The sequence below is a fragment of the Neolamprologus multifasciatus genome, chromosome 7, assembly GCF_963576455.1.
Source record: "Neolamprologus multifasciatus chromosome 7, fNeoMul1.2, whole genome shotgun sequence".
Taxonomy (NCBI): domain Eukaryota; kingdom Metazoa; phylum Chordata; class Actinopteri; order Cichliformes; family Cichlidae; genus Neolamprologus; species Neolamprologus multifasciatus.
In genome coordinates, this window is record NC_140445.1 from 20,916,752 (window position 1) to 20,937,067 (window position 20,316).

General features: G+C 40.3%; 1 protein-coding gene across 1 annotated transcript; it reads right to left on the reverse strand.

Moving 5' to 3' along the window:
• Positions 1-1,527: 1,527 nt before the first annotated feature.
• On the reverse strand, positions 1,528-16,924 carry tmem38b (transmembrane protein 38B). Its single transcript, XM_085167477.1, has 6 exons — positions 16,479-16,924; positions 9,233-9,389; positions 8,677-8,861; positions 8,442-8,529; positions 7,876-7,993; positions 1,528-5,748 (listed from the first exon to the last, which is right to left on the reverse strand). Exons 1-6 carry the CDS (start codon positions 16,600-16,602, stop codon positions 5,452-5,454), a joined length of 969 nt encoding a protein of 322 aa, XP_085023603.1. The 5' UTR covers positions 16,603-16,924; the 3' UTR covers positions 1,528-5,451.
• Positions 16,925-20,316: the final 3,392 nt, after the last annotated feature.

Sequence of the window (20,316 nt, forward strand, 5' to 3'; positions counted from 1 at the left end):
GTTTGCCAAAGTGTCGACAGAAATGGTCTCAGTGGAAGAGTGGCTGTCAAGAACATATTCCTGAGGAAAAAACAAACAGGGAGAAACGTTTGAGATATGGCAACAGGTCTAATGGAGCGATGAATGCAAATGATCATTTAAATCTTTTGTTCAAAGTGCCATCAACATGTATGGAGGAAGTCAGGAGAGAGGCACAAACAGTGAGTGTTTGCAGTCATGTGTGAAACACGGTGGAGACTCTGTCATGGTTTGGGTCTGCATGTTGGCCACTGGAGTTAAATGTCTTGTCAGACTTGAAGTTAACTATAAATGAAGAAAAGTAGAGTCAGATTTTTGATCCATGATGCAATACCATTTGGAAACCATCCAACTGGCATTAGCTTAATTTTTCAGCAAACACGCTGCCAATCCAGCACACCTGGACATAAAAACACACAACTAAACACTATCAGTCATGTACTTGCCTATCCAGAGCCCAGACCTTAATGTTATTTTAGCAGTGTTGCATTATCTTGACAAAGAGCAGAACAACAACAAAGAGCAGCCAACATCCAAAGAAAAGCTTTGACTGTCCTTCGAGAAGCTTGGAGAGCTACTCCTGAAGAGTACTTAAAGAAATTACAAGAAAGCTGCCTCAGAGAGTTCAAACTGTGATGAAGAATAAAGGTGGTCACACCAAAGATGTTACCAACTATACCAATTATATAAAGCTTCAAATCTGGATTCTTGAGAATATTGTTTGGACTATGCACCAATATTTTATAGAAAAAATGTTAATACCGTTCGTTCATGTTCGTTGTAATACATTGAAATGCTAAAACAGAAGGGGGCAAATGAGGTTAGTGCAGCACAAATAGGGTATAAACTTTAAACTTTTAAAATGCTAATCTCAGCATTGCTTTCATTATACTTATATGCCAAAAAAATAAATAAAATAAACGATCAGCTTAATAAAGTAACCCTGTCTCAGATGTTTCTGTTTTTCACTGTGTTACACACACACACACACACAGAGCCAGCATGCTAGTCACATTACAGTAGCTTCATTTTTTGGCATTCTCCTTGCAGCTGTTCTTTACAAGTCAGATCTTGAATAGCTGTAGACATAGGCCGTTTGGCGTTCAGTGAGAGCGCCATGAAGAGACCTCTCTGTTTGCTTGTGAGTGTGTCCGTGTGAGAGAGAGAGAAGCAGAAAAAAAAGAGATCTCATGATGTGACGCCTCATTTCTATACAGTCCACACATCTTCCTCCTTCTTTACTTCAGTTATGTCCCTCTCTGTTCATTTTATTTATTAATTTCTTGCCTTCTATATGCCTTTCTCTTTCTTTCCCTGAGTCTTTTCCTGTGTGGTCCCAAACACTTCTCTCCCTACTTTCATCTCATCTCATCTGAAGAGATAATGAGTTTGATTGCATCACCCGCCGAGTAATTTGTCTTTAAAACTTTGGTTTTAAGAACTCTAACTTTGATTGCTTAAGAAGGAAAATCCCAAGAGAAAGAAGATGTCAGTGAAAACTAATTAATGTCTTTGCTGCTATGAAGCACCTATATAAATGCACGAACACAATCATATCAGTGCGAGACTGAGAGGCCAAACAATCTGCAGCGTGTAACAACAGATTAAGGCACCACCGAGCCGGAGCAGGTGCACAGCCATAAGCCAAAAGGCTGGCACAAGTTTAGCACTTTTACACCTATTTTCATAGAGTATAGAATGTGGTAGGGCACAATACCCATTAATTGCTATCTCAGAAATCTAGAACACCTCTATACCTATTAAATTATTTAACTGTCCAATCACCAAATGAGTTAAACCAAACAAACAAAAGAAAAAAACCTCCAGTTCTGCAGAAGGAAATACTTTTTTGATGAGAGGAGTCACAGGAGAATGGCCGGTGCTAACAGCTAACAGAAAGCCTCTAGATAACTACTTTTTTTTAACTCTGGTGAACAGGACAGCATTGCAGCGCAGCACAGCTGCACCAGCAAAAGACAACACTGGGTCCCTCTGCGGTCAGCCAAAAACAGAAATCTGAGGCTTCAGTGGGAATAAGCTTAACCTTACTGGACAGTTGAAGATGAAAAAAATAAATAAGGTATCTCGGGCTGAGGAATCTTTCTACTCAGGCATGTAGATGGTAGCCTCAGAATTTGACATGAACAATATAAATCTATGGACCCAGCTAACCTTGTGTCAATAGTTCAGGTTGGTATGTTTTCTCTGCATACTTTGGACCACCCAGTGATCAGATGCTACAGGCTAACATTGTTGCTGACTATCTTATGGCCTGCAGTGTGAAAATGCACCAAATGCAAAGCAAGAGTCAGTTTAATGAACACAACAACGCATTCAGTGTGCTTCAGGAACTTCTCCACTCACCAGATCTGAATCCAATAGCACACCTGTGGAATGTGCATGAACAGGAGATTCATTGCATGAACATGCAGCCAACCAATCTGCAGGAACTCTGTCATGCTTTCTTTGTAGCAGGGTGACTGTCTCTTTGGAATACATGCCATGAAGAGATGTTTGAGAGCTAACGAAGGCCCTGCCCAGTATTTAGGCTAAAATGTAAGTGACTAAAATTTGGACTATGCACTCGCACTGACAGCAGAGTTGTGAATGTGTGTGTGTCTGTGGGTTATGTTATTTTCTGTGGGGAAAGAAAGAAAAACAAAGAATCCTGGACATTGAAGGGGTTTGGTAAGTGTGTGTTTCTGTGTGAGTGGGTGCTTGTGTGTGTGTGTGTTTGTGCCCTAAAGCTCTTTGTGCCTTTTTTTTTTTTTTGATGGACTCAGCCTTTGTTGCCACTCCACATGTCACACTCACCAGCACACACACACACACATGCTGTGAATGCAAGTCAGCTGGTTTGTTACACATGAGAGGACATTTCTCTGAAAATCTCATTTGACCTTAAAAACACCGAGAAAATAATTTTGAAGACTTGGGTCATCCAACAAACGATGTCTTTGGATTTAGTGTTTTTGTCGATCCACAATGTCCCCAGCCTACAAAATGTCCCCAAAAGATTAGTGAACCATCTACTCATGTTCCTCACAATTACGGCTAAACCAGACCACACACCCTCACATGCAAGCAGCCACCATTGGCTCTGCAAAGAGGGTTCCCTCCTGTCCCTATCCTTTCTTGCCTGCAGCTGCTGGCCAACCTGTCAGTTCCCAGGCATCAAGCCATCAGAGATGACGCCTCCTCACGCCACCAAGTGTTCACTACCTCGTCCTGCACCTTTCATCCACAAGGCTGTAATGTAATGTTGAGTGCTTATAAAGCCTCCATGGGGGTTGGAGACACATGCTACAAATAAAAAGGTCATTATAATGTTAATTACAGTGGTACCATTACACTTTTTATAAATCCACTATTGTGTGAGTAACTATAAGTTAGGATGGAGGTTAGATCCATATAAAAAGAAAAAAGCAAAGAATAAATTCTAAAGTGGGGAGTCCAGGAAATACAAGAGTGAAGAGTTATTTAAAGGTGCCAAGTAACCTAAAAACTAAAAATCTCAGCATACTATGTTTTATATCAAAACGAAATAATAGAAAGACATTTAGGTGTTTATGTGTGCCCCGTGGCCTTAGACTGTCCCTCAAAATCAAATGTGTATAGGAATGTTTAGGCTTACAGTATCCTCGCATTGTGTCTTGTTACATAATTGTATTTCTGTAGCGCATTTAGAAAGAGAATATTTCTGAGGTATAGTGCGCTGAATCCTTATCGCATTCAGGTTCATGAGTCATGAAGGTCAATGTGTGCACAATGTGTGTGTGTGTGTGTGTGTGTGTAAGACAGCCTGTGGGAAACCATTTAAGGATTAATTTCCTGCACCTGACACATTAAATACGGGCAGAATGGAGGCAGGTGGAGAGCACGGTGTGAAGGGTCGGGGAGAAATAAGTCGGGGCTTGGGAGTAGAGGAGGGCCTGCTCAGTTCAGTGAGTAAATGTGGTGGGTGGGGGGAGGGTCATACAGGTCTGGACCTCATTAAGAGAATTGTCTGGGACCATTCAGGCTCTGAGCTGTTGCCGTGTCACCTGCCTTCTTACCATAACAGCCATCACAGGGAATAACAGAGGCTTATTAACATGTCTTTCCGTTTTCCAGGTCACGCAGTTCACCATTAGAGTCAGAAAGCAACACAAAGCAGTTTTTTGCAACAAACACCGCAAGCTACGAGCCCGTAATTGACACGCACACGTCTGACATCTGTGGACTTGAGGCGTTTTTTAAAGGCAGGTACATCATCTCAACCAGTATCGCTTTTGATCGCCTTTGAACAGCTTCTCTTTTCTCTTTGACACCCACCCTCTGTTTTTAATTTGTATTCACAGGGGGGTTCTTTGCTGTCTGAGGTTACATAGATGAGAACTTTGGGAGGCGGGGGGGGATTTCGGGGGGTGGGGATCTCTCTCCAGCAGCTTTTTAAAGAGGCTGAGGTATCAATCAGGTGCTGATGATAAACTGATGCAATGTTTCAGCCTATAGTGGAGGTTACTTCTAGACGTTGCGCTGCTTTGTATCAACTTACAAGAAGCTAAAAGTAGTCATTAATTTTTTTCCTTTGACACATGAAGCTGAACAAATGTAGCTAAGAGAGCTGCATTAATAATGAGAGGATTCTTTCAAGGATAGACGCATTTTAAAATGTAACTACTGATATCTTTGGCAATTTAAACCCAAGTGCACTCGTGTTCACTGAGCAGTACAATAACACCATAGGCAGGAAATCACATGCATTCAAACCTGTTTATTCTCATGCTTTCAATCACCATTCAAAGCATTCGCCAGAGTGACTGAATAAAACTGTCCTCCATTTCAAAATGTTACACATTCAAGAGTGAAATCATTATGTATAAATAAAATAAAATCTCTGGATCTCATAGAATAGAATTTCTTTTTTTTTTCTTAAAAAATTGTAACCACTTCAGAGTAGGAAATTTAGCATTTACACGAAGCAGAATATATACAGAGAGGAATGAAGTACATTCGTAGATCAGCAGGTGCACAGCACTGGTCCCCAAAACCCCTGAAATTGATTGTTCCCATTATAAATATATATTTCAAAAATTAAGCTACAGCCCAGAGATAGTTTGATGTTCATATCCAACAGCAGGAAAAGCATTACAGTACTTTAAGGATGTGGTGATTATCCCAGAATATAAGGTGCAGGGCTTTTGCTGGAGTTGGCTTTTATTGAAATTCCTTTTCAGCAGCCAGCTTGAAATCGCTTTCTAAGAAATGCAAAAGAAATCGTTTAGAGAAAAAGAAACATGGCCATTTAGCCTGAAGAACAATAAGCGTGTCCCTGCACAAAAGACAAAATGGAAAAATAAAGTTAAAGTGAACTCCTGACTTGAAATGTGTGAATCATAAATGACTCCAGCCCTCTTTAGAGGTGAAAAGGCGCTACAGGGCGAAGGCTGACTAGTTGGTCTTTTTGCAGTTTGTTGCCGCGGCGTTCGGTGACTCCTCTTTGGCTTCGAGCGAGCTGCTCTGTCCCGTGGCTGGAGAAGTTGGGGTTTGCTGCCCCGACAATCCATTCTCACTGGACTCTTTGGTGGCGGTGGTTGTCTTGTTCATGCTGCTATTATCGATGCAAGCGCTCTTCACCTCACTGGTGAGGGCGGCATAAGGCGAGTAGCCGGCGAAGAGGGTCTTATAGAGGGCTGACTCGATGGTGGCAAAGGGTGAGGTGGAGGAGCCCGTCAGCATCATCCTTGACTACAGAGCAAAACATACATGCGTCAATACATGTGTGAAAAATTGAGAAAAGGATGAGACATTTAATGACATTTGGGAGAGAATAAATTGTCCTTCAACAGAGCAGATGTCCTGAAATCAGCTATAATGACCATTTTTAAAAATAATGAATGGATCACATGGCTACTTCTATCACTTTACTTGAAACCTTGCTCTTATAGTTCGCTCAGATACAGCAGGAACTTCTCTATGCTCCCCGGCTAGCTTGGTACTCTCGGTTGCTCCTGTATTTTCAGAGGTTGCCATAATGAATGGATTGGCATATCTAGTGTGGGACAGATATGCCAATCGGCATCATTACACAAACCTCCTATTTACAAATGCTCCCCCATTACTGTCATGTGTCTCCGCCTTGGTCTCATATCAAGAAACATTGTTAATTTCTGCACCACCCAACAGGCACATGGTGTTACTAGTTGGCAAATATGGAGGTTAAAAGACCACATGTATACACATTTTTAAACATATGTATAAATATTGATTTCTTTTGCTGTCAGAGACTGACTGCAAGTAGTAGCGGTGACCATAGCCTCTTTTCCACTTGTACCTACTTGGCTTAACTCAGTTTTGGGGTTTCCCATTAGGTAGTAGTGTCTGGTACCAGATACTTTTTTAATACCTACTCAGCCTGGTGTCCAAGTGACCTGACAATGAGGGAAATGCCCACACACAAACCAACATCGTGGTCCAATGACCTACTGCTTACGTGTAACATCGGTTTAGCGGTAGGTATACCATCGCCTCAATGTCCTTCATTGTTGTGTCGTGTTTGCATCATACAAATAACGTTACAGGAAATTTGGGCTGCCTTGTTCTAACAACCCCACCCACGTTGAGGTGGCATTCAATTGTAACTGAAAACCACGTTGAGCCAAGCTGAGTGGGTGTTAGTGGGAAAGGCGCACATGTGAGTGCTCAATTTGCAAGCTGATTGCACATGTCTTCAAACTGTAGTCTGACTGCAATCACTCTGAGACAAGGTTTGCAAACAGCTGCCGTCGAATTTAGAAACGCAGAAACACTGCCACCATGTTGCAGTCAAGCTGAGTTGGTCCAGTTACGCTCAGCAGCACCGATGAGCATAACCTGTCTATGATCTGTCATTGCATGCTGGTTATATTCATATATAAAACCAATGTTGCAGAGCACGTATTTAAGAAGGTGTTTTAACTTCTGTTTCAAAATTATGAGGTCAAGTTAGGCATTTCAGATTGGCAATTTTCACAAGTAATAGAGCGACTCCACCATCTTACCGCACCAAAGCCACTTTGAAGATGGCAACTGACTGATCCCCATCTTCAAAGTAACCATTTCAAAAGATAACAAGCTAGCAAGTTCATCACACAGTCACAACAATGCTGGTGTGGTCTCTGACCACTGTTTGTGACTGTAGCGTTGCACCAATGAGGTCAAATCAAAAAGCAAATAAGAAGACAGAAAAGATTTCAGCTTATTATAGACAACAAATTGTCACCTTTCATAGAAAGCTGAACAACTGTAGTCCATCTCACACAAAGTAAATTTATGAGCATTTACTTTTCATTTGGGAATAAAAGCGAACATCCGCAACACCGAGAACCCAAAATAACAAACAGCAGGCCTGGACACAGCTCTTAAACGTGATGAAACTGTTTGCTGTTAATTTGACAGATCAGAGTCAGAGGGAGCTAACAGAATGAGAGTTGAAAGAAGACGTCTTAGATTTATCTGTGTCTCAGTCAAGAGCACAAGTTTCCCAGAGTAGAGAAAAGTGGATGATGCAAGCTGATGAAAATGATGCAAAAGCTCCAGCCCTACGGGTAATACCGTACTAATGTGAGTCACCACGGCAAAAACTTCAAAAAAGCAGAGCGAGAAAGGTCATTTAGAAGACACGATAGCACCGATTTGGGAGGAAGCTGTGGCACTAAAACCTTTGCTATACCCAAGTTTTAACTTAATAACAAGAGTGGCATTTATTCATTTCTTTTGCTGCAAGTAGTCAAGCTAAACTGATCAAAAATAGACCTTTTTTTTGGGGAATTTTCCAAATTACTACAATCTTGAGTTATAGCCTACTCATAGGTTCAGGTTTGGCACCAGACTGACCTTGTTGACAACAATAAAGACGGTGTAAATGAACATCAGGTGGTGCTTCTGGAGAGGCAGGTAGTGTGTCTGCTGCAGAGCGAACAACACCGCCCCGATCAGGGTAATCTTTGTGGGACTAAAGAGAAAAGCAAAGAAAAAAGATAAATCCTAACAAAAACTGAAAAATAGAAGATAAGTATATACATACAACTGAAATAAATCACATCTTGTATGCACAAATAAACCAGGGCATGTTGTTAACTCTAGATGTGTCAGGCTTCCAGTTGCATAACCTGCATCCTCAGCGTGGTTGAATAGTGTGGAAAGTCTGGAAAATATCCTCATGTTTATGTTATTACTGCGGGTAAAGTGAAAGGATTGATGCCACTTTAATTTCTGTATGACTTGTTGAAAAGCTACAACGAGGGACCATGAAAAAAATTGCTTGCCTGGTATACAGTATAGCATTAATATAACAAATTACAGTCAAGATAGGACAATATACTTAATGTGCATTAAAAATTACATTTGATGACCACAAAAATATCCTAAAATCAATATTAGAGACTCTGTGTGAGGCTTACTAAGACATTTTGAGGAGCTCATTTGTCTCTGGTTTCCACACTCCTCGAACAAGCTGCTCAAAATTACTTATCAGACCACCTCCAGCACCTGGTAGGGAGAGTAAGGAGATATATGGTTGCTACGCATTAATATGTAAAATATGTGTGTTAATTATTCAAATATTTTATGGTTACTTGAAAGCCCTAACATGCAAAAAAAAAAAAAAAACACCCTGTCACACTCATACCTACTGACCTCTAGCCCATCCGATGGCAATCATAACAAGAAGGCCGTCCTTGTATTTGCTGTGAGCCTGAGTCACCCCTCCAAGGACCTTCCACGTCCTCGTCACTTCCTTCATCCCTGACAGCACCAGTCTGAGGGGCAGAGGCGACGCACATGCGTACACCAGGTCCTTGGGGCAGTAAAACACCAGGTACCTAATAGAGACACACAAGTCTCATTTAACACGTGGACACATGCACGTTTCAGTGACATGGCCACTAAACAAGGCTCAAGGTGATTTTGACAGCATTACCCTCAGGTCTTTGTCAAGTACCTACATTCACCAGCAGGGGGTGTTGTAAATTAGAATTGAGACAGGTGTAATAATACAAGCCACCAGCAGAGGGGGCCAAAGACTTATTTAGATACAGATACTCTTTGAAAACGTCTATTTCTTCCACATTTGGAAAACTTGGATAATGACTTTATCTATTATTCAGTAATTCAAACCCCTCTGCCTCTTTCCTTACTACAATTTACACACCTTATTTTTCAGCTTTAGATATTTCAACCATCAGATATTTACCATATGACTGAAGCAAGGAGAACACCGGTGCTGTTGGATAAAGGAGCGACTGGTGGCTCTGCCAGCATGATCCCTGACAGCACTGCTCCCCCAAAACAGAAGAGCATGGAGCTGAACCAGCAGGCTAAGGGGCTGACTCTGGACACCTCGAGAGCTCCTGCACAACAGCAAAAATGGATAATAAAGAACAATAAACATCAATGATCACTATTATTGGGCAAGTTCTTAGAATAAAGAGACTAGCACTGTGAATGAGTAAGATGTCATTTACACTGGGCTTAACTTGATACATAAACCAGTTCAATTTGAAGATAACAGATAACTGGAACATAATGGAGTTTGATACTTTGGCCTCTTTTCTATCTGAGGCATCTCTCTACACTTTCATAGACATTGTTTGAGGTTCACAGATAGACTGAACAAAGAAAAGGAGCTATTTGTCAATAACAGCTGCAGTATGAGTGACTGGACTTGTGGTTTCCACTGAAACCATTTACACAACATCTACATGACAGGACCGGCCAAGACTCAAAAGACAAAATGGACTGTTGAGCATGAATTAGCAAGAAAGCTGCTTTCTATTAAGACCTTCAGGTTTAGATGTTGTTAGGCCTCTGTACACCAGTGGATTTTAAAATCAAACAATCAATATGATTCAAGTGCAGGATTTCAGCTTCAATTCAAGCGGTAGTGGCCTTGAGATGTGCCTGGCTTTTACTGCAGCGGCCTGTAGTTGCTGCTTGTTTGTGGTTCTTTCTCCATGCAGTTTTGTATTTAATAATTGAAAAGCTGCTCTATTAGGCTGAGGTCAGGTGACTGGCTTGGCCTTGAAGAATCACAATTCTTTGCCTTGAAAAACTCTTGGGCTTCTCTTGTGGTATGCTTTGCCTCATTATCCATTTGCACTGTGAAGAGCTGACTTTTGCAGCATTTGGTTAAATGTGAGCGGCGAGTATAGCCCTGTGGACTTCAGAATTTATCCTGCTATTTCTATCAGCAGTCACATCATCAACCACTGGTTGAAATACATGCCATAACTTTGACAGATGACATGTATGCTTCGGATCAAAGGCTGTTTCTCCCCCTCTCCTTCTTTTTCCTCCTCCTATCATTCTGGTACAAGTTCATCTTGGTTTCATCTGTCAAAACAATTCTTTGAGACATGTACAGCCTCTTTCAGATGTTTTCTAGCTAAGTCTAGAAAACATCTGAAAGAACTTCCTGTTCCATGTTCTGTGCCAACCACAGTAACCAGTGTTTGGCACCTTGTTGTAAACCTTCTCCATTTACATTCATGTGGGCATCTCTATACTGTCGACTTAAACAACAATGATACGCCTGCTTCCCCGACACTACTATGGGCTTGTGTAGATGCTATGTGGGGTCACAGATTACTGATTTGGCCACTCCTAATGTTATCTCTCTAATAGCTTTATTTTGGTCTTTCAGTCTAATAATGGGCTCCTTTACTTGTGTCACAATTTCTTGGGACCTATTATTGAGAGTTTCAGTGAAGCAATACCAAATGCAAGTTAAATACTTGGAATCCATTCCATTTCATTCATTACCTTAATTTGACATGAAATAATAAAGTGAACAGGCCTCACCTGGCCATGAAACTACTTGTCAGTCAACTGTCAATTTACTTTTGAGTTTCTGAAAATACGAGGCTGTATAAAAAGGCTGTAATTCCTAAAGTGTGTTAATACACTACTTTTATTAAAACCTCTTGAATTAAAGCTGCAAGTGTACACTTCAATCATATCTTGACTGTTTCTTTGTCTTGTTTTTTTAAATCCACTGTTGTGGTGTGGAGAGCTAAACTTAAGTAGTGTAGCAATCAGTGTAGGCACTGATGTCATTAGATCTCTCTTTTAAAAGGTGGACTTCATCATGGGTGGCCTGAACTGCTAATATATTTTTATTGATGCTACAATATCAATGAGATACACACATTTCATGCAGTACTTTTTCTGACATACTCTAGTACAAACCTGCAATGCCTTGTCTGCCTCAACCAAAATTAATGCTGCCAAGGAATATACATATGTTTTGAAACTAAGGTAGCTCTTAGTCAGTCCCTGTGTTACCTGCCCTTAGTCAGTGTGGCCACACACAGGACCAAAATGGTAATCTGGGGATTACAGAAAGATTAAAGACTCTTGGAGTGAGATTGGTAAACCACGAGGACTTAAAGCTGCTTCCTATGTAGCCTCCCTCGGCCTCACATCTGAGTTGTTCACTGTTTAACTTTCTATAGAGTGGCAGTTCCTTAGAAAAAAACTTTAAAATGAGTTCAAAGTTGTGGAGGAAAATGTGAAAGCTGATATGTCTGGTAGCAGACACATGAACCTGTTAGTAAATGCAAGATAGCATCTCACGAATTGCTTGCATGAGTCACTGGTGAAACTCAACAACGAATACAGTAAGTTTTAAATTTCACCTGGACTTCCTCCTGCACTGAGATATCACATATACGAATGGAAATGCACCTGGCATAAAGATACAACAGGTAAGCAGCCAGTACTAAAGGAGCTTATTCATTGATATGTCTTTGTATAAAACTGAAATTATACTCTGTTGCAAACACAGACAGCTGGAGACCAGACGGCTGAGTGATCAATCCTATTATACTTATTTGAGGTCCACTGCCTGGGCAGATGCATAGTTGGTGGATTGTCTCCTCTGACTAGTTTTGTGGTCACAAAAAACAAGCAGGTACACAGATGTATGACTTTAATGAAGGACTTCATTTAAAATGGTTGTTTTCCTTGGCACAGCCCCAGCTTTTTAGTGTGGAAGGCCATTCAAGAATCTTCATGGACCATTTCTAAAAAACTACAGATTGCAGGATGGTCACCGGGTCACTCAGATGCGTCACCAGTTTGCCTAGGTCTGAAAGAAGACGCAAACTGTCAGCCTCAGATGGGAGGAAATTAGTTAGGATGCTCGGGAACAATACATGAACACAGAGGCTCAAGCCTGCCATGAACTGGAAACTGCTGGAACACCAGCATCACTGCGAAGTGAGTTTTACATCGCCATAAACTGAGAGGATGCCGACCAAGAAAGAAGCCCTGGCAACAAAACTGAAACCTTTCAGCTTGACTGAAATTTGCAGCTGCCCAAATTGATGAGCCAAATGTGTTCTGGAGAAAGATTGAGCTTTTTGGCCACAATCACAAGATGTATGATTGGAGAAATAATTGTGAGTGAAAAGAACAATGTACCTGCTGTCAAGCATGGTTGTAGTAGCATCATACTCTGGGCTGTGGTACTGGTACATTTCATAAAGTGGTTGGAATAATGAAACAGAAGGATAACCTTCACATTCTTCAACTTGTAACTTTGACACAATTGGGTGTTCCAACAGAACAACCATTCTAAACACAAATCAGAACTGGTTTCGGAATAGATAAATCTAAATTACAATGACATTCGTGCCCACAATGAGTGGATGTAAACTTTTGACCACAGTTGTAATCTTATGCTTAAACATGTTAAAGTCACATGCATTAGAAAACAGATGGAAAAAGATATAACTTCACTTTTCCTCACAACTAAGTGTGGGTTCCAGCATGCCACGGACAAATAAACAGATGGAGTGAGGAATACACTATAAAGTAGCTGCAGCTCAGTGTCAGCAGATTTCAGCCATCACTGTGTAATAGTATGATTTTTTTTCCATGATTGCGCTCAAGAAGTCTGATGTAACACACCTCATGTGGTTAAAACGATGCTGGGGAGGGTAAATAAAATTCTCAGTGGGGAACAGCAATTTAAAAAAAATGTCTGACATCGTGACAGTTATTTACATCCTGTTCTCTGTGATAGCTCCCAGCCTAAACCCTCGACACTGCTTTTTGTTGTTGTGGTCGTTGCAGTACAGAGTTTACCAATGCACCACACTGCTTACACAGTAAACACTGTTGCACTGTCATCACCTTTAGCTCCACAGCAAAGCAAACTGCTGTAGTCGGTGTGTGTTCCCGATGGGTCGCACAGAGATTAAAGATGGAGGGAGATAAATTCACAAAACACGATGGCATCTAAAGATCGATGAAGAAGCAAACAACAGAAAAAAAATACCATTTCCGCTGAAATATAAATGCACTGCTTAGAGTGCTCTGACATGCAAAATCCCTTCCTCTGGTTTTGCATTGGAAGGAAGTGAATTTACAAGTCAAATTTGAGAAATGCACTGCAGATGTCTTCCTTCCTTCTTTTCTCTCTTGCAGTTCACCTGTTCCGCAGCAGGAGTCTAACAAAAGTCTTTCCGTTTTAACAAATATACAGACCAAACACAGCATTATCTAACACGGAAACTCTGTTTTTTTTTTTCATTCCTCTTAATGTGCACATCTACAAGTCTTCTCTTCCTCCCACTAGCTCTGTCTTCTTCTTCCTCTTCCTCCCTCTGTGGACAGCATAATTATAGCCAGCTTTAAATACCAAAAAAAAAAAAAAACACCTCTGGTTGTCTCTGGCTTAAAGAGAGGCCCACTGATTGACATATAACCACTGCTCTCCTTCCTTGTCCCCGTCCTTCCGTTTCCCCTCACACTCCACTCTCAGCAGTGTTTATAAAGGTGCTTAAAATAACTCCGTAATGGCATAAACACAAGGGGTAGTACAGACAAGCGCCTTCAAAATACTCGTTTGTACAGTATGTGTGTCTAACGTGCAATTAAGCTGAACTGAAACTTGTTTTTCTTCTTGCTAACGTTTGAGAACATCTGGAGCTGCCCCACCGCTGCACAGCACGAAGGTGGATTTGACACAGAGGAAAGAGAAAAGAGGAAAGAGACTAGCGAAGGAGGGTTGAATGGTTTATGGCATTCCTTTCCTATTTGGGGGCTTCCTGAGTGTTTTGTGCCTTGACAGAGTCTACCGTTTCTTTTTAAATGACCCAGAGATTTAAATCTGCTCTCGGCCATTCTCTCAGTGACCTTTTGTTTGTTTGTTAAGCAAGTCACTGATCGTCACCAAACTAACATGAAGTGAGCGAACAAGCAACGACCGACATGAGAATTTTGCAAACGGTGTTGTCAACACTGTCGCTCCCTGTGATTCTTTCATCCAGCCAGAGACAAACAGACCGGAGTAGAGGACACAGGGTTAAAAAGGTCACAGAAGCTCAGATGCTTTGCAAGGCAAGTTCAAAAATAGCCCGTAGACCTACAGCAGGGGGACTACAATGGACTGTCCACGTGCTTGAGTCAACTCCCTGTGCAGTTAAAGTCCACCTGTTTCCATAGCCACTATCTTGGTGACATAACATGGCTCAGTGTCCAACTTTGGTCTGAGCTCATACAATAGGCTGTGACACAGCTAAAGCATTGGGCTTTTAAACTTTTGTGACGACGATCTCTAACTACTGCTACAACGATAGACTGCAGACGACAGAACTAAAAGGTTTATACTGAGGCTGTGAGAAGAGCTTAATTGCTTTTGCTTTCCTGAGATAAACAAGTAATGACTCATGAGGCTCACCAAAATTGAGTAGCTACTTTTCCAAGTTCCTCAAAAAAATACCACACAGTATCAAAACAAGCCATTCACACCATCAAACAGAGTTGTTCTCACAGTGCAGAAGGTAATAAATAATTATGAATATAAAGGTGTCAAGGGTTAAATAAAAAGTACCATGGTGCACCGCGATACGTTTGATTTACAGCCATGATTGCACTAGGCTAAAAACCACTCTGCAATCTGTTTACCCTTGTTTTGATGACTCTGTAGTGTCTACCAGAGAACAACAGGTCAAACAGCAAGGGTCCAGGGTGAAAAAGTGTCCTTATTCATTTTTAAGGCTTCTTGAAAGATATCTCGCTTTTGCAATCTCTTCCAGGGAGGGAAAAGGAAAGCCAGTAATCTTTTGTGCTGTGTTTAAAATCCTCTGGAGATGTGCTGCAAAGCATCCAGTGTGCCACAATGTCACAGAGCACACCAGTATGCTCTCTATGGTGAAGTGAGAGGTAACCAGCAGGTAAAGGGGTGGACGTACTGTGAAATTCTGAGTTGATACCAATATTTTTTATTGTTGATTTTTGACAGAGAAACTAAGAAATCGTCATTATCCAGAAAAGTGTACTCATTAAAGCAAGTAGCTGAAAATCAATGAAAAGCTGATGTGACGCAGAATATAAACAGGCCTCTATTAGTGAACATTAGCTTTGTGCTAATAGGCTGATATTTGCCAGAAAGACTGATAATGGCTGTTGCTGATGTTCAGTCAGCATATGGGTCCATAGATTAGACCACACAATATGAAGTAGCTCCACCCTTGCTAACAGCAACAGCCACTGACAGTAAAGTTAGCTGATTGGACAGTCCCTTTGAATGCAGGACCTTGTTTATTTGAGTGGAATTTATCCATTAGTATTACTACTTAAACTTAACTCAGATCTGAATACTTAAACTGAACAAAGCTCTTCACATGCCTAACTCGGACTGTTCTGAGTTTGATTATGCTTCAGGCTATAGTTTGCTTGAATTCATTAATCTGTGCATTTTCTGAACAACATACCATGATATGGTTCAAACTCATCACCTGGTCTGGCCCAAAACAATCAGTCTATGTAAAGAAGTTAATAGTAAGGTCCAGTAATTCAGTCATAGCAATTTTTTAATTTATTAACTGCATAATTTATCAATTTAATTGGATGCAGTGCACTTAGTGTGGCAGCACTATTTATATGCAAACTTATCCAATTAAGGTTCAGATTATGCTGCGTGACAATTAACCCACAAATTTACAGCTGTTATGTTTTACAATACTGATTAATAATTTATAATCTGTAAAAACGCTTGCAACTTTGCAGAAGCAAAGCGGATGCCTACAGCGTGTCTGATTTTGCATAACAAAATACTATTTAGTTTAATGTGAAATATTACCAATAAAAACAGCAAAGGAGCACTTTAAAAATTAGACTAAGTGGCTCAGATCTGAATCCAGTGGCATATTAAGAACCACTTCAACTAGGAAATATGCAAATAAGCATATGAAATCGTAAATATTTTATGAGTCCTATGAAACGTGGGGCTATTTGTGCGTTGTTTTCAATGTGAAAACAGCCCCATTCCCCGCCGACGTGCCACGCAGTCAGGTAAACTTTAAACAGGATGGCTGGAGGCCTGATATTACAAACTTCAGCCAAACAAAGTTAACAGAAAGAAAAAAAAGCCACTTCACAGTGTAAACTTGGCAGGAACTATAATCGTCAACGTCCCGTAAAACACTCACCTGGCTGCTCCCTCAGAGCCATGACAGAGACGATATAATGCGCCATGTCAAAGAAAGGAAACATGGACAAGTTTGCCAGTCCATGAGAAAGTTCGTCGAAATGCAGCACACTGAGAAGATCCATCTTTCTAGAACAATTCGGCAAGAATGAGCTTCCAGACGAGGACTTGAAGCGGAGTAAAGGCACCGGTCCAGCTCAGAGCATCAGGACACAAACTTGGCTTCTTCCGCAGTCTTGTCAAGTCTGTCAGAGAGGCTGCTGCTGCCCAGCCGCTCGCACCAGGTTAGCTGTCCCTTAGAGTAACTGGGGTTTATGTTGCTGGGCAACAGACCTGCACTATCGTACAACAGTCATTACTGCTGTTATCTCTTCAGCGACGCTGTCATCGTCGCATAGGCGGAATTCCTGCTCTACGTGCCGCCATGCTAGTGATGTGGCGGGCGGAGCTAGAGAGGCTCGGTGATTGGCGGAAAGAGTGCACCGCGAACCAATCGCTTGTCAGAGTGTGGCTTTCTGAGGTGATCGACCAGGGATGGGTAAAAGTAAACAAACCGCTTTACGTTCCTTTTGTTTGCCTGTGCTTAATAGGTGGAGCTTACAGGTAGTCATGACACATGCTGTAGTCAGTTTCAAATATATTCAACCACTGGTATTGTTTTACTCAGTATATATTAACTCTTTATTGTCATTGCACAGTCATACTTTATACAATAGTACAACGAAATTGGAGTAGCTACTGCACCACATCGATGCTACATGAAAGGCAAGCAGTAATCAGAATAAATAGCATAGCTAGCTGGATGGATAGAAAATTAACATATAATGAAAAGTCAGGTCAGGTGTAAATTACCCCTGTTGACTATTCCCCTCTTGTAAAAGCTGCTCTTGTGTCTCTTTGTGACCTAATTATTCTGTTGTTATTACTTATAATATAATATCACACTTTTATTGTTGAAAGTTGGACATAATAGCCTACAAAACGTGATTTATTATCTGTTTCAGAAATTAGCAGGCTGCACTTCAAAAAAGAGCCATATATAAATGTAGCCAAATGTTTAGGATAGGTCTACTTTACCTCCTGGCACTCTAAAATCAAAGATCAGAGAAACTATCTAAGTGAGAGGATGCAGGCATGATACTAGAAATCCCTATATGCTGTTGTTTTTGCATGGGTTAACTTCGTTGGGCAAGCTTTAAAAATGTGTCGACATAGCAGTCGTGAACCCTGTTGTCATGCAGCATGAGCCTCCACCCACCAGTTCCAAGAACAGTAGTATTCAGGTTTTACAATGAGCTGTAAAAAACACTTCAGTTAAACAGCGTTAGAATGTGTGGACATTCACACTCTTTAAATGCACACAATCTTCTGACACACATCTGTGGCAGTAACAAGAACAACAACAAAAAGGGGAAAAAAGTAAAGAAATAAAACACGTTTAAATCGTGTGCTTAATAAAACATTTACCAGCTTACAGAGGGTAATATAAAACTGGGAAATTTTAGGTTGGTGGGTTATTTGTGAACTTTTGCAAGGCTGTACCCTTCCCCTTTTGCCATAAGTTACTAACTGCTATTACAGTGTTCAGGCAGGAGCATGACACCTGGTGGTGACTGCATGTTAATGTTTCCCAGTCTTATGTTTGTTTTTTTGATGATGATGATGAGATAGCCTTTATTTGTCAGTTGCAGGTCTTTTGCCCACAACCGAGATGACAGACCTTGCCGACCGTACATACAATACACAAACATGTGACATTGGGGAGACAGGTCAGGCTAGGTAGCGAGGAAAAAAACATTGAAATGTGTAACACAAAAGGATAATACAGGAATGCACATATACATATCACCATACACCATAGCACAATAAACACAGACAAGCAACGTGGGAAAGTTTTTGCTTTCTTGCTTGCTTTTTTGTTTGACTGCTAAATCACATGTATTAATTTGGGGCTCACTGAGACACTGACAAGTGTCAGCTTGTCACTGTGCTACAGTCAAATCATATAAAAACAGGACGAGTAACAGTTTTAGTCAAACGAGTTAAGGCTTGTTTATTAGAACAATGGTTAATAAATGGTAAATGTTTGCATTTTAATAGCTTCACTGTTAGCAAACAAAGAATGACAATTAATACAACTTAATAAATTCATTAGTAATTGGTGTGTAAACCATCTGCAAACAGTTGAAACTGATTTTTATCAAATTTTAAAAAGAGAACTAGTTTGTGTTCACTGATGTTTGGTTATGTTTAATTATCAAGACAATTTGGTTTGTTTTGAGGAATTATTATAGTTTGGGTAAAAGACATAAATCCTGCATTTTGCATGATGATGATCAAAGCAACTCAGTGTGATTTACTCATCAGTATTAAAACACAGGCCTCACTCGCCTCAGTTAAGACCATAAAAAGAGACTGGGCAGAAATGGCCTGCATGGCATAGTTCCAAGATGAAAACCACCGCTGAGCAAAAGGAACATAAAAGGCTCGTCTCAGTTTTGCCAGAAACATCTTGATGATCCCCAAGTCTTTGGGATGTTTTAGTAGACAGACTTCTGCTGTCTACCAAAACATCCTGAAGGAGAATGTCCGGCCATCTGTTTGTGACCTTGAGCTGAAGCGCACTTGGGTTCTGCAGCAGAACAATGATCTAAAACACCAGCAAGTCCACCTCTGAATGGCTTAAAAAAAATGAAGACTTTGGAGTGGCTTAGTCAAAGTCACTCCAATTGAGATGCTGTGGCATGACCTTAAAAGGGTCCTCGAAAACCCTCCAATATGCCTAAATTACAACAATTCTGCAAAGATGAGTGGGCCAAAATTCCTCCACTGCGGCGTAAAAGACTCATTGCTGGTTATCACAAATGCTTGATTGCAGGTGTTGCTGCTAAGCATGGTCCAACCAGTTATTAGTTTTAGGGGGCAATCACTTTTTCACACAAGGCCATGTTGGCTTGGATCTTTCCCCTTAATAATAAACGCCTTCATTTAGAAACTGCATTTAGTGTTTACTTGTGTTATTGTTGTATAATATTTAAATTTGTTCTCTGAACTGAAATGTTTAAGTGTGAAAAACATACAAAAAAACTTAAAAAATCAAGAAGGGAGCAAACACTTTTTCACACCACTGTATTTTGTGCCTTAATATGTTTTTATGCATGTGGAAGCTTTTTGAACCTCAGTATATATACTGAGCTACGCAAATACAATTTATCCGACCTGAACTGAATTCATTCATTCATTCATTACATAAATACAAATAAAATGATTAGATATAATAGTAAAAGAAAAAAGTTTAAGTGTAAGTTTATAGTTTATAATCACTGGTATCACAGTGTCTCTTTCTAGCTCAAAAGTTTGTTCTTTGTTACAAGAAATTATAATATTTATTTATTTTAACATACGTTGGTCATTAATTTTGTGATGCTAAATGACTGGTGACAAAGGTGAATAAAGGTAAAAAGTTTTTGTTTTTTTTGCAAGAAGCTGTAATGTGAACTCTTGGCCAATAGGTGGCAGCAGTTAAACACCTAGTGCCGTATCTCCCTGCTGACATCTGCCCCCTGACCGACTGAAATACTCCCAGTCACCACCAGCAGCAGTGTAATGAGGTGTGGTTTCATATTTGTTATTAATATAAATAAAGAAGTGAATGATCACACTTCATGCAGAGAGGTGTTGGACTTCTAACTCAGATGTGAGGCCCGTAAAAAAAAAAAAAAAAAAAAATATATATATATATATATATATATATATATATATATATATATATATATATATATATATATATATATATATGTATATATATATATCGGTTCGTGCATCACAAAAGCTTTTTA